The sequence below is a fragment of the Lytechinus variegatus genome, chromosome 16, assembly GCF_018143015.1.
Source record: "Lytechinus variegatus isolate NC3 chromosome 16, Lvar_3.0, whole genome shotgun sequence".
Classification (NCBI taxonomy): domain Eukaryota; kingdom Metazoa; phylum Echinodermata; class Echinoidea; order Temnopleuroida; family Toxopneustidae; genus Lytechinus; species Lytechinus variegatus.
In genome coordinates this window covers 28,712,702-28,725,312 of record NC_054755.1, presented here as the reverse complement: position 1 = coordinate 28,725,312, position 12,611 = coordinate 28,712,702, and the positions used below count along the sequence as shown (strand labels likewise).

At 35.7% G+C, this 12,611-nt stretch overlaps 1 protein-coding gene across 1 annotated transcript in view; it reads right to left on the bottom strand.

Annotated features, from left to right (window-relative positions):
- Positions 1–11,336, bottom strand: part of LOC121429633 (propionyl-CoA carboxylase alpha chain, mitochondrial-like) — a 52,070-nt gene extending 40,734 nt beyond the window's left edge. The window contains exons 1-2 of the mRNA XM_041626771.1: positions 11,253–11,336; positions 550–624 (exon numbers count right to left, since the gene is read on the bottom strand). Coding sequence (XP_041482705.1) covers positions 550–624; positions 11,253–11,330 — 153 coding nt within the window. The 5' untranslated portion in view covers positions 11,331–11,336. The remainder of the gene's footprint in view (positions 1–549; positions 625–11,252) is intronic.
- Positions 11,337–12,611: the final 1,275 nt, after the last annotated feature.

The window sequence follows — 12,611 nt, the reverse complement described above, 5'->3', positions numbered from 1 at the left end:
AGTTTGAAAAAAAATGGGTCCACAGTCTACATGTACTTATTTTTGGGTTATTACCTTGCAAAATTGTTTCTTCTTATTGTTGCCAGATTTGTAAATGAAGTTTTTATTGATAAAAGATACTGTGACCCCGCCCCTTCCCATTCTGCAAAAGTTTTTCCTACTGGTTACTTGACAGCTACATGTAAAGGTAACTTTGATGGAATCCTTGATCTCAATTGGCTGATAAGAATTGTTACCATGCCGGGGGGGGGGGTCATAAAGCTGTTTGTAAAGTTACGAATAACTTTACACACGACTGGAACATGTTCTTAGGTCAAAACTCAATTACATACATGTAGGGATATCACACAGCACAAGAATGGATCACCAGTCGTTCTTAAAAACACTCTTAACCTAAGAACAGCTTTATGAAACAGCCCCATTATCATTGGATGGCAAAGTTACTTTTAGATTTATTTATGTAACTGAGGCCTGGCTATACTTTAAGAGCAATAATAGTCAAGATGAAATAAATAATCATAAAGATTAACAGGAAGTTTTTTTACTCACAGGTTCACTGGGGTCCCAGGGTGCAACAGCATAGTTGCGTACATGTTGTTGGTCACCATGGAAACTTGCAGGTACCTGAATTTGGGATGAAGGGGAAAAAATGAAAAAAAATAAGCCAGTTCGTAGTTCCTTTCTGCGAATGATCAGAGGAAGGTCATTTGTACTAAAGTGACATGGTGGTTTAAAATCTAATGAGATAAGCACCAATTTGATGTCTTGATTATTAATATATTCTTTTGAATTGTGGTTTTCATTTACATCCACAAAAAACAACAATGCATCCACGAACAACTGGTATTTCACAGTTTGCCATGTACATTGTGCAACATGCTATGATATGCATTCAAAGTAGGAATGCAACAAATACCTTCATAAAGTGTTAATTGATGTGCTATTCTATAGTCACCTGGTCTATTCAATTTCTTCATCCTGCTATGTAAGGCAAGCTTACATGTACGTAATATTTTGCTTTGAAATCTGCCTATCATAATGAAAGAAATGAAAGGTTATTTGACCAAAATTGTTCATGAAGTAACTACAAACTGGTCTGTTTGAATATGTTCTTGCAGACTAGCTTTTCAGTGCGAGGCATGTTGTGAACCACATTTAGGTAAATTGCACATTTAGGTAAATTACCAAAATGTGCAATTATCCAAAATATGCTGTAGTGCTGTTATAGCACATTTTAGTCATTCTGCCCATTTTGGTACATTACGAGGTGCACAGAGCTGAGCAAACACATTGTTTAGAGATGAAAAAGGTTCCATTGGTAAATAATTAATTTTCATATACCAATTCCTATATGAAATTTGTTCATTGTGATGAGCACTTGCGCAAAAGAAATACATGGAAATCATTGTTTCAACAATCAAAATATCATTAGAGTGTGAATTCATCATAATTAGTCCCATATTTGGAGAAAAAAGCAGGCTTAATAATTCCCGTTTACCACATATTTTTTTATAAAGTATGTATTTTATGACATTAATATTCAAAATTTGAACAACGATGATGCATATGATTTTAATTCAACAATTGTATCTTTGTTTTGGTCCAATCATGCGAATCATCCAATATTTGGGCACTTTAGTCTAAGTCCAGTTCACAAAATTTTACAAGTGTATATACATGTATCTACCTGTACTGACCGCACAGAGACGGGTATTTTTAGCGCTAACAATGTACATGTACTAACAGAGGGCCCGTTTCAACCGGTAATGTGGCAGTGATGCTTTATGTTTAAAAATTGCATTAATTACACATTGAAATGAAAAAATTTACTTCACAATCCAAAAGATGTGACTGGGCTAATTAGTAGCACTCTGTTAGGCTAACAACATATTTCTGCGGCTAGCATTGGATGATTGAGATCATCAATAATCACAGACAACATTGACAAGTGCAATATATTTCTCCAAGAAACACATACAACTGTAAAGGGATACATGTAAATCAAGTCAACTCATTAAAAACTGCTTTTGTTCCTTCTAGTGTATCTCAATAACAGATTTCTGGATCTGCAGTTCAAGGAATGAGCTTTTTTTCTAATCTTTTTATCTTGGCAGATGATTCTGAGAGTGCCATGCATTTCACCAAGGTAAGATTGCCAAATTACCATGCATGTTTGTGTTAAGCCTAAAATCAGAAGTCTTCATATTTCATCTCCTTTCAGCATGTGCATGATAACAATAAAATTAATAACATGATCAAGATGATTCTGGTTCGACTGTTTCCATATTCATTCACTTTCCATAATTTATTTTTACATAATTACCACAGAGATATTCTGGACTTTTCGCATTTACTACGAAGACACTCTCTACAGCCCACCAATTGTCTTTCTTGTCTTTCTGTTATTCCCACTTATTATTTAGAAATTAAAACGTGTTGTTTTTTGTTTGTTTGTTTTGCTTTGTTTTTCTCTTTTATCTTGATGTATATTAGTGATAAAATTACCAAATGATGCGATATGTCTTCTGCTTGTTTTTTTAATTCCAAAATTAAATTTATCAGTATTGTGTAATACATTGCCTTGTGTTTTAACGATCTTTCATCCTTTTAAATGCTTTTTATATATATAATCACAGAGCCCTGAGGTAGACCAGCTTTTAACGATAACATTTTGCACATTTATATCATGTACATGTATCTTGCCATCTGTAACTCGTAACACATTCTCGTATTTTTACTTTGTATTTGTTCCTTTTTTTTCTGTATCTCATAATGTCCTGTTACTATGTTTTTCGTACATTGTATGTCTTTTAATGCTGATCAGGCTACTCTGTATAAATATTCGAGAATAAATAAAAAATAAAATGAATATAATTCCTTTGAAAATGCAAGTCAAATCACAATGGAGAGCTAATAGGCTCTAGTGGAAATTTGGTGGACTGGGACAGCGTCAAAATCTCTTGACTCTGAGTCTGAACAACGACATATTTACAATTGTTCGTCCGGTGCAAATCTTTGGATGATCCGCTGTCCCAGTCCACCAACTTTCAACAAAAGCCTCTCAGCTCTTCACAGTGATTTTAATTTGTAGAGAGTGTCTCAGTAGTAAATGTGAAAACTCTCTATTATCCAGACATTTAGGCATACTGGTATCAACAAGGCATGTTGTACAAGGTGCATTCATATCAATTAATAAGTGTGAATAATATATTTCCAAATTTGGAAGTTCAACTACACGTGACATCTGAATTCCATTCATGCTTCCCCGAACTGAATTTTAAACTGAACTTGAAGTGACATGAAAGTTTATTGTAAAAATACTAAAAATAATAACTAAAAAATATTGGTTTAGAGTTTCGAGGAAAATCCATCACAGATTAAATTAGTCAGTAAAATCTTAATTTGTTTTGGGCCAAGTAAAAAAATATGTAGGTATGTGTCTCGTCCCTGCCCGCTACAATTTTTTTGAGGCCACCTCAATATACATGTATATTTTTTTTCGTATTTGAAAAAAAAAAAGAGGAAAAATATATATTTTCAACATAAAAAAATCGGGCAAGGAAAATTCTCACAGTGGATTTTTAAAAATTTCTCATATTTCATGAGGAAAATACAGAAAAGAGAGAGAGAAAAAAGTTAACGACTTTCCTTGATTCAAATAGCAAGTCAGTTTGAGGCATTTTCTTTGATCTACACACACATACATGTACATGTATACACATAAAGTTTGCATACAGTCATACCTGAAGCTATATATCTATCCAGCCGGCTTCCTATTGCATGCAAAATGCAATGAGGATTTTTGATATTTTGGCAGATATGGGGAAGGACATTTCTTACAGGTTTTCTTTAGTTTTCTTACAAATGAGCTTGTCGATGTTGAGGTGACAGTGTCACTCAGGTAATTCCACTCAATGATAGTGGATGGGAAGAACAAGTTCCTGTAATGTTCATTTCGTGCTGATTGGATTGCAACGCTTGTTATTATTTATCACTTGCCTATCTATAATATTTGTACTGTCAAAGTTTTCAAGTTATTTGTGACATCATATGCATGCGTCTATGCGAGTAGCTTCCCACATATGTAAAAATCAACAAAATATCACTTTCTAAAAAAAAGAAAATAGAGACTTCAGACAAATTATTTCACACCTGCTCCCCATCTCCTGAAAGAAAGTTTAGTCATTAAAAAAATTAAAGTCATACGTTATGGGGCAGATCATAATTAGGTCCACCCATGGGTTCATATCATCTCGCGTGCGAAGGATTATCAGTCATACGCACGCGACACACACCTACACTTCCAAAATACAGTGGGCTTTTGCCCACATAAAACATTATGTATGAATTGGTATTCCACATCCTGCTATGACACTTACCGAATCATTTAGATCCTTCCGTGACTTCTCCTTGAAGTTTCTTTCTAAAAATATGTATATTTTCTTGATCTTTAGTGAAGATTTCACGGAGATAGAAATCAGTCAGCGTTGATATCAATTTTCTCCTGAAGAGGGCGCGCGATTTATATTCATATCAAAGACACGACAAGGGAAAGAATAGGCACCTACACTATTTTACATGCATATCGACGCAAGGCATTACGCAAAGTCCGTGAAGTGTCCAATCTTTTCATTGTATAGACTTTGGTATACCGTATACGTATTATTGACGTTCGTCAAAGCTTGTACTGCTGGTTTCTTTCCAGGCAAGTATATTATTTTCATTTTTTTTATCAGTCATCTTTTTAAATTAATTGCAAATGAGTGTTATCATCACCAATAATAATAATTAATTATGTTTTTGAAGGTATTTCATTCATTGGTGCCCATAATTAGTAAATTAATCATAAGGATTGCGCATTCAAAGAATTTAGATACAGTTATAAAATTACCGAGGAGCTGAATCAAGGTTGTGAAATTATTAGCGCCACCAACGGGCTTCCTTGTATTTCCGTGGAAGAGACAAGCGAAGTCACTTTCGAGGCCGAGGTAAGCAAAATGTCTTTTTTTTAATGATTATTATTTTAGTATTATTTTCATATTTGATAAACTATTGCTACTTACCGGCAAGAGCCCCGGTAAGTAGCGAGGATTTTCGGCAAATATTACTTCAGCAATGAAGCGATGTTTGCAGACTACTTCGAAATCCAGGGTCAAACACGGTCTATTGTACGAGGTTAGTACATACTAACCTCGTACAATGTGTGAGTGAATTAGGTCTAGACTATAACTTCACAAATAAAAAAAAAATTAAATTCTAATAACTTTCTTAATCTTTGATGGGCTTTTGTCAAACCTTCACCAATATTTTTTCTTATTTTTTTGACAAAACAGATAGGACAAGAGTAACATGCCCAAGATTCAACAACTTCATGTTAAGCTTTTCTGCAATATTTTTTTTACTAAAATTTCCTTTCACAAAATATTTGCAGGCATGGCAATGCTTGTCATATACAATTTGTTTTTTTTTAGGCAGTGTATACAGCCACACGCGTGTGTCTTTACCATCCAGCCACATGCGTGTGGTTATATCCAGAACACCTATCTGTGGATACCGCCACACGCCGCCAGTAATAACAGTAAAACGCGTACGTAGGTCTGACCGTCTATATCACGATCAAAATAACCTCATTTCTTCATTAAATTCTTACATTCTAAACCACTCTGATTTCTTTAAATCGTTTCAATTTCATTCTCACCGTCTTCTTTCCTTGCTTTTCTTGTCTTGTTACAAAAGGCCGCCTGTTAAATAGCAAATTTCCACACTTTTTCTACTTGTGTCGATTCTCTACTGACTCTAGGCTATGTGCGCGTACGTGCGTACGTACGAAACCCAAACTGTGTATGTCTACTACTGCGCTGCGCTAACGCTGTATGGGTCTGCCACCGCGAAGGAAGCCAGAATCGACACAAGTAGAAAAAGAGAATTTGCTGTTAAACAGACGACCGTTTGTAACAAGACAAGAAAAGCAAGGAGAGAAGACGGTGAGAATGAAATTGAAACGATCTAAGGATATCAAAGGGGTTTAGATAGCGATGCCACATCATTTTAAAATATCTACTGTATACATATGTTGTGACCATTCATTTTGAAGCTTGTGACCTGCTCTTCACAATAAGACTACGGTTTTTTCTTAATATATGCAAATTAGGCAAATATCTAATTAAATATGCACGCATATCATTAAAAATGTCTGCTGCTCATGCGGAATGTGTATTTGCCTTTGTAGTTTCACCCATGCTAGTGATTTTGAGATAATTAACCACCAAAATATGTCAATTGGCCCATCCTTTGATTAAACCAATATATAATATTAAAAAAAGAGTGTTTCATATAATTAAATATGCAAATTTAAAATACCATATATCTTTATGTAAATGAGGTTATGATGCAAAGCCAATGATACGCATATTGTAAACATGTATGTTAAAAATATTTCTTTTCAAACTACATGTATGAGGAAATTAACCACCAACAATATGTCAAGTGGCCTATTCCTTGATTAAACTATTATAATATATTAATATTCAAACAGAATACATGTATTTAAATATGCAAATGAGATTATGATGCAATATAGTACAATATATGTTACAATGATGTTTGTTCTTGTGTATGGCATTTCATTACAAATAAATTGGATAATAGTATCATCATCAGTGATATGATGTTCAATTGCACAAGAACAAATTCATAGAATATTATCTTCTACATGTACAAAAAGTGGTAAATATGCAAATGAGACGAATATGTAATGAACAATTCAAGTGCAGAAGTACTTGTCCAGCTGCATTCATTACCAAATTTATGCTTCTTCATGCTTTGTATACATGTATATTTGTATAATACAACTTGATATTATTTTTTAATAAACTTGTACTAAAATGCAGTTTACATTTTCTTTTGTTTACATGTAAAAGCTCTGTACAATTCAGTTTATGCTTCTAACATTCTTGAAATGAAATACCATTATACTGATTATTATCATTATGCAAGAAACTTGCCTGATCCCTGATCAATGAATTGGTCAGTGGTAAAGTATTCCACACACGTATCATCTGCATTTCAAAGACGATCGAATGTTCACTTGTGAAAAGATGTATTCTGTTATACTATTTTTCCCCCAAACAAGTATATTCAACATCGAGAATATTACAAGATCGCCTTTCTGGCCTTCCAAAGTGATTTGGTAAGGTTGGACAAGTTAGAGAAGGCTAAAAAAAAAAAAAATTGGGTCGGGGGCCACGGGCCGGAATGGGGGGAGGGGGCCAGGGGCCGGTAAGGTTGGACAAGTTAAAGAAAGCTATAAAAAAAAAAATTGGGTCAGGGGCCATGGACCGGTATGGGGGCCAGGGACCAGTAAGGTTGGACAAGTTAAAGAAAGCTAAAAAAAAAAAATTGGGTCGGGCCACTGGCCGGGATGGGGGAGGGGGCCAGGGACCAGTAAGGTTGGACAAGTTAAAGAAAAATAAATAAAAAAAATAAAATAAAAAAATTGGGTCAGGGGCCACGGGCCGTGATGGGGGAGGGGACCAGGGGCCGGTAAGATTGGACAAGTTAAAGAAAGCAAAAAAAAAAAAAAAAAAAAATGGGTCAGGGGCCATGGGCCGGGATGGGGCCAGGGACCAGTAAGGTTGGACAAGTTAAAGAAAACTAAAAAAAAAAAAAAAAAAAATATTTGGTCAGGGGCCACGGGCCGGGGAGGGGGGCCAGAGGCCGGTAAGGTTGGACAAATTAAAGAAAGCTAAAAATAAAAAAGAAATAAAATAGTTGGGTCGGGGCCAAGGGGCCGGGATGGGGTGCCAGGGGCCGGTAAGGTTGGACAAGTTAAAGAAAGCTAAAAAAAATTGGGCTGGTGGGGGGGGGGCAGGGGCCGGGATGGGGGGAGGGGCGGGGGCCAGTAACATTTGACTGCTTAAAGGTAGCTAAAAAAAAATGAGTCGGGATAGGTAGGGGCCGCCGGGCCGGTGACGTTGGACAAGTACCGATAATGGGTAGTCCCCCCCAAAAAATGGGGTCAGGGGGCAAGGGCCAATAAAGTTTGGGGTCCGTGTTACAGGCCCCCCCCCCCAAAAAAAAAAGAAAAATAAGGTTGGGACGAGTACATGTAATAATGGCAGTTATGGGTGAGGGGCGGGTTGCAAACATATAGGCCACGCAGGGGCCTGGGGCAAATTATGGAAGGGGTAAACATAGATCTAAACATAATAAATCAGGCAAAAAACAAAAAAAATGGCCTTGGACCATAATCAGGGTTTAAAAGGGCAAGAAAGGTACATCACCATCTGTTACATAATCACCAAAAACCAAACAACCCTACTCAACAGACTATACAGTCTCTGTATTGACCCTGAATTTTCCAGATTGGGGACAGTGCAAGCCCTTATCTTTCCCGCTGGCGGTAATTCGCGGTTTGCTAATTGGTAACAAGTTTGGTATCATTACAAAGCTTAGAATTCAAAGAATCTCATGATGCTGGGAGTTTTTTGGTTTTTTTATGTGTAGGGGTACGATAAAGGGGTCAAAACATTCATGTCATCATCAAATCACCATATCAAATCATGATATCAAAATGCAAAAAAAATCGGATTTTTTAGACATAATTTCAGAGCAAAAGTACTAAACTAACGATTCAAATTGCCACAAACACTGGTGGAAGTCAAAATCTTGTGTGTCACATGATTATGACATGAGCAGTACTTTCCACTTTTGGCTTCTGAGATTCAAAATGGCCGCGCGCATCGTACGATCAGGCAGGTTTCAAGACACATTTCAAGTGCAAAATATCTGGCGATTCTAACCTCAAATCAGAATGTAAAGTGAAAATTTCCTATTTTAATTTAATAATCTTCGGATTTTTGTGGGTCAGAGTGTTACTGAATTAATATTTAAAGACTGGAAAAGAGTTTTCTGAGACCATGTTTTACACAGGGGCAGAGCATACCGATGCGAACGCGCGGCTGGTTTGGCATCGCTATCTAAGGATATCAAAGGGGTTTAGAATGTAAGAATTTAATGAAGAAATGAGGTTATTTTGATCGTGATATAGACGGTCAGACCTACATACCGTACGTGTTTTACTGTTATTACTGACGGCATGTGGCGGTATCCACAGATAGGTGTTCTGGATATAACCACACGCGTGTGGCTGGATGGTAAAGACACACGCGTGTGGCTGTATACACTGCCTTTTTTTAATTGCAATGACAATGTTCATTTTCAAATTTTATCTCAATAAAACAAAAAATGTATCACCATGTTTCACAGCTGAGATTCAACATCCCCTGCATCGATATAGCACATCGCGCGTTCATAAGTCAAAATCACTCAATAACGCGTGCGAGCCGAGACTGCGAGAGCCGCTAAATTGTGTCGCACTTCATCATGATGCCAAGCTTTAGTTTATCGACATTAGCGGTGGCCCGGTGGCCCGGGGCCACCAAAAATTCATCTCGGGCAACCATTATTGAAAAATATTAAGTTTTGGTGGCCCGAATCGGGCAACCAATAATTTTCAAAGTAGCGCAATTTTTCTCCCGATTTTGCATGCATTTATCAACTTTCTACAGTTCAAATTGCAAGCCAATTCGTCATGCGCCTTTTTTGTTAATCTACACACAAAAACACACACACAATGATTGCACAGTCATGACAGTATGTAGGCCTACCGCTAGCATACAGTAACTATTATTCAGCCGGCAGTGCCGGCTGTCTGGCTGAGCATTGCATGCGTGAAACCACTGCAGCTGGCTGTGCGCTAGCAGACTATTCAGACTCAGGGAGCTGCGATGCGAAATGTTACTGCTCAGAAATCTTCCACAGAACTTTGAAAATCTACGTCAAAGTCACATTTTACACCAATGAAATGCCCTTCTACAGTCCATATTACTGAAACCTGATAATTTGCAAGCATTAAAAGGTGGAATTATGACCTCTCTTTTGACTCAAAAAGACCGATTTTCCAAATGCATTAATACACATAAAACACATAGGTGAGTACATCACAGTCCCACATGTGCATTTGTATGTATGTTGATATTTGGTTTATTTTCGAAGCTGTCTTGAATAGACAGCTTCTTTCTTTCTTGTTTATAAATGACTTCTTAAACCACTCTTAAGGAAGTAAATACTTTGGGAAGGCATTTTATTGATATGAAATGTGAATTTTTTCCATCATTTTGTCAAATATAGGGAAGGAATTTTCTCACTGTTTTTTTCCAGATATCTTGCCGTTTTCTTATTTTTTTCTGTCAATTTTTTTTACAGTGATTAAACCATTTATACCCCTTCCCATCGAATATGCCTGATTAAAGACCATGTTTCTACTGAATAATAATATTTTTCCCCATTTTTTCTGATAATTTTGTCTTATTCATTTTTCTTACATTTTCTTTTGTTTTTTCTCAATTTTTTTTCCTGTTCTTTGTTTTTTTCTTACTTCATTTTTTTATTTGTCTTATTTCACTTATTCGTTTTTACAATTTTTTTTTTCAATATACTATTCCAAAAAGGAAGGAAAAATCATTGTTTTGTAAATCAATCTGAGTTTGCTATATGAAATATTTATTTACTTTACCATTATGAGTGTGTATCTATACGGAGATTAAAAGTCCACACAACCTGGGAACAATACAATTCTTTTATTCTCTTTCAATCATTTCATATTCACAATGATAGAACAATTTATATATTACCACAAAATAAGCAAAGTAAAATAACAGCAAGCACGATTTACATACAAGATGTACAAAGAATAGTGGTACGTACATGGTAGTGACTGCAGAATATTTCAGTTTGTTTTATTCATTTTTAATTAATGTTTTTCTTTATATTTTTCGGGCCACCAAACTTTACTAATGGGCCACCAAAAAAAATTATTTGAAGGTTTTGGTGGCCCGAACGGGCCACCACCAAAAAAAGTTAATGTGGAGCCTTGGTTTATCTATCATCAATCACATCTATCAGAAGACCTAAATGTGTAATCAATAATTTGCATTCCATCATTACGGTAAACAAGCGGTTTCCCCTCATAATTACATCCATCCAGGCAGAAGAAAATATTTTTTTTTCAAAAACGAATTCCTAGAACATAACATCAAAGGCAACGAGTGGGACCGAAAACAAGCAAGTAATTTTATTTCATGGATTTATATTATCCCCACAAAGTATACAGATTACAAATAGATCTACAGGAATAATCATTAAATGGCAATCATCTTGAGCTAATTTCGGCTGTACCATTAACAACTTACTTTAAGCCTCAGGTGACTCAAGATCCTTGATTTTCCAAGCCGAATCTGCAGCAAAGTGGCACTTGCGTAGGCCGCCATGTTGGATTTCTGGGGGGGGGCTCGTCTGTCACGTGATCTCGAAAGTTTTCTATGAACATGATGAATGAACTGTCTATACAAGCAATTTTCCTGAACAAGGCTTGACTCCGGGCTTGACTCAACAAGCCATAGAGATATATATACTCTATGATACAAACTAATAATCTAATATTGATAAAGAAAACATATAGGGCCTACCACTAGTGCCAGCAATCTAACAGTGATCCATCAAAATCATGCAAAATTGATCATTTAAGATAAATAGCAGGGGCCGCGGAACCGGGGGGCTGGGGGGGCTTCAGCCCCCCCCCACTTTTTTCCAAAACCGTACAAAAACGCAAAAATTACCATACGATTGTGATTTTTAGCATGGTCAGCCCCCCCCCCCCCCCACTTTGAAAACCGTTCCGCGGCCCCTGAATAGTATTAACAAATTCCAGATCCATTTTTTTTGTCCATCTGTGTGATCTGTGTAAGCTCATCAACGATGTGACTTTTTTCATTAAATGGGTTGGGTCTTCTTCTTTTTATATCTTTTCCACAAATATAAAAAGAGAGATGGGTCTAATATTTCATTTTCATAGATAAGGCATGAAATGAAATGAGACGATCACTAACTCATTCATGATGAATTTCCGAGATATAATAATATGCAAATAACGTTTAAAAGTCATCTAGTGTTGATAGGGCCTACTCTGATCTTTTTAGTCATATACACTGTAAAAAAATATCTGAATCAATAGTTAACACTTAATGTATTTTTATAATTTGTATTTTTTTTTCGTTTTTTTAAGTAGCTTTAACTTGTCTTTTAATTTGATTTATTTGGCCAATCCATTCAATATACATTTCACGTATTGCTTGCTTTGATTGAGTTAATATAACTCAATTAGGCAAATATGATTATTAGTTATAAAATCATGTTGAGTGTACTTATATTTTTCAATTAACGCCTTATTTAAATAATGCATGTATATTCATTAGAGCAATTAAATGCGTGTTTTTTTTTAGATAATTGTCATATCTATCTGTTGTTGAAATTGTCTTGGATAAGGGTGTAACTATTTTATTCTTTTGTTGAATCAAAGAAAGAGCAACATTAAATAGTCATTTAGTAGAAATTTCAAATTTCTTGTTAGGTTTCGGAAAATACTTATAATTATTCTCACTGTTTTATTTGTAAGAATGAAACGATCGCGTATAAATATCAATTTCAGTACCTATACATGTGCAATGCACAAAATCTAATTTGGATAAAGGATGTCTAAGATAATAATGATG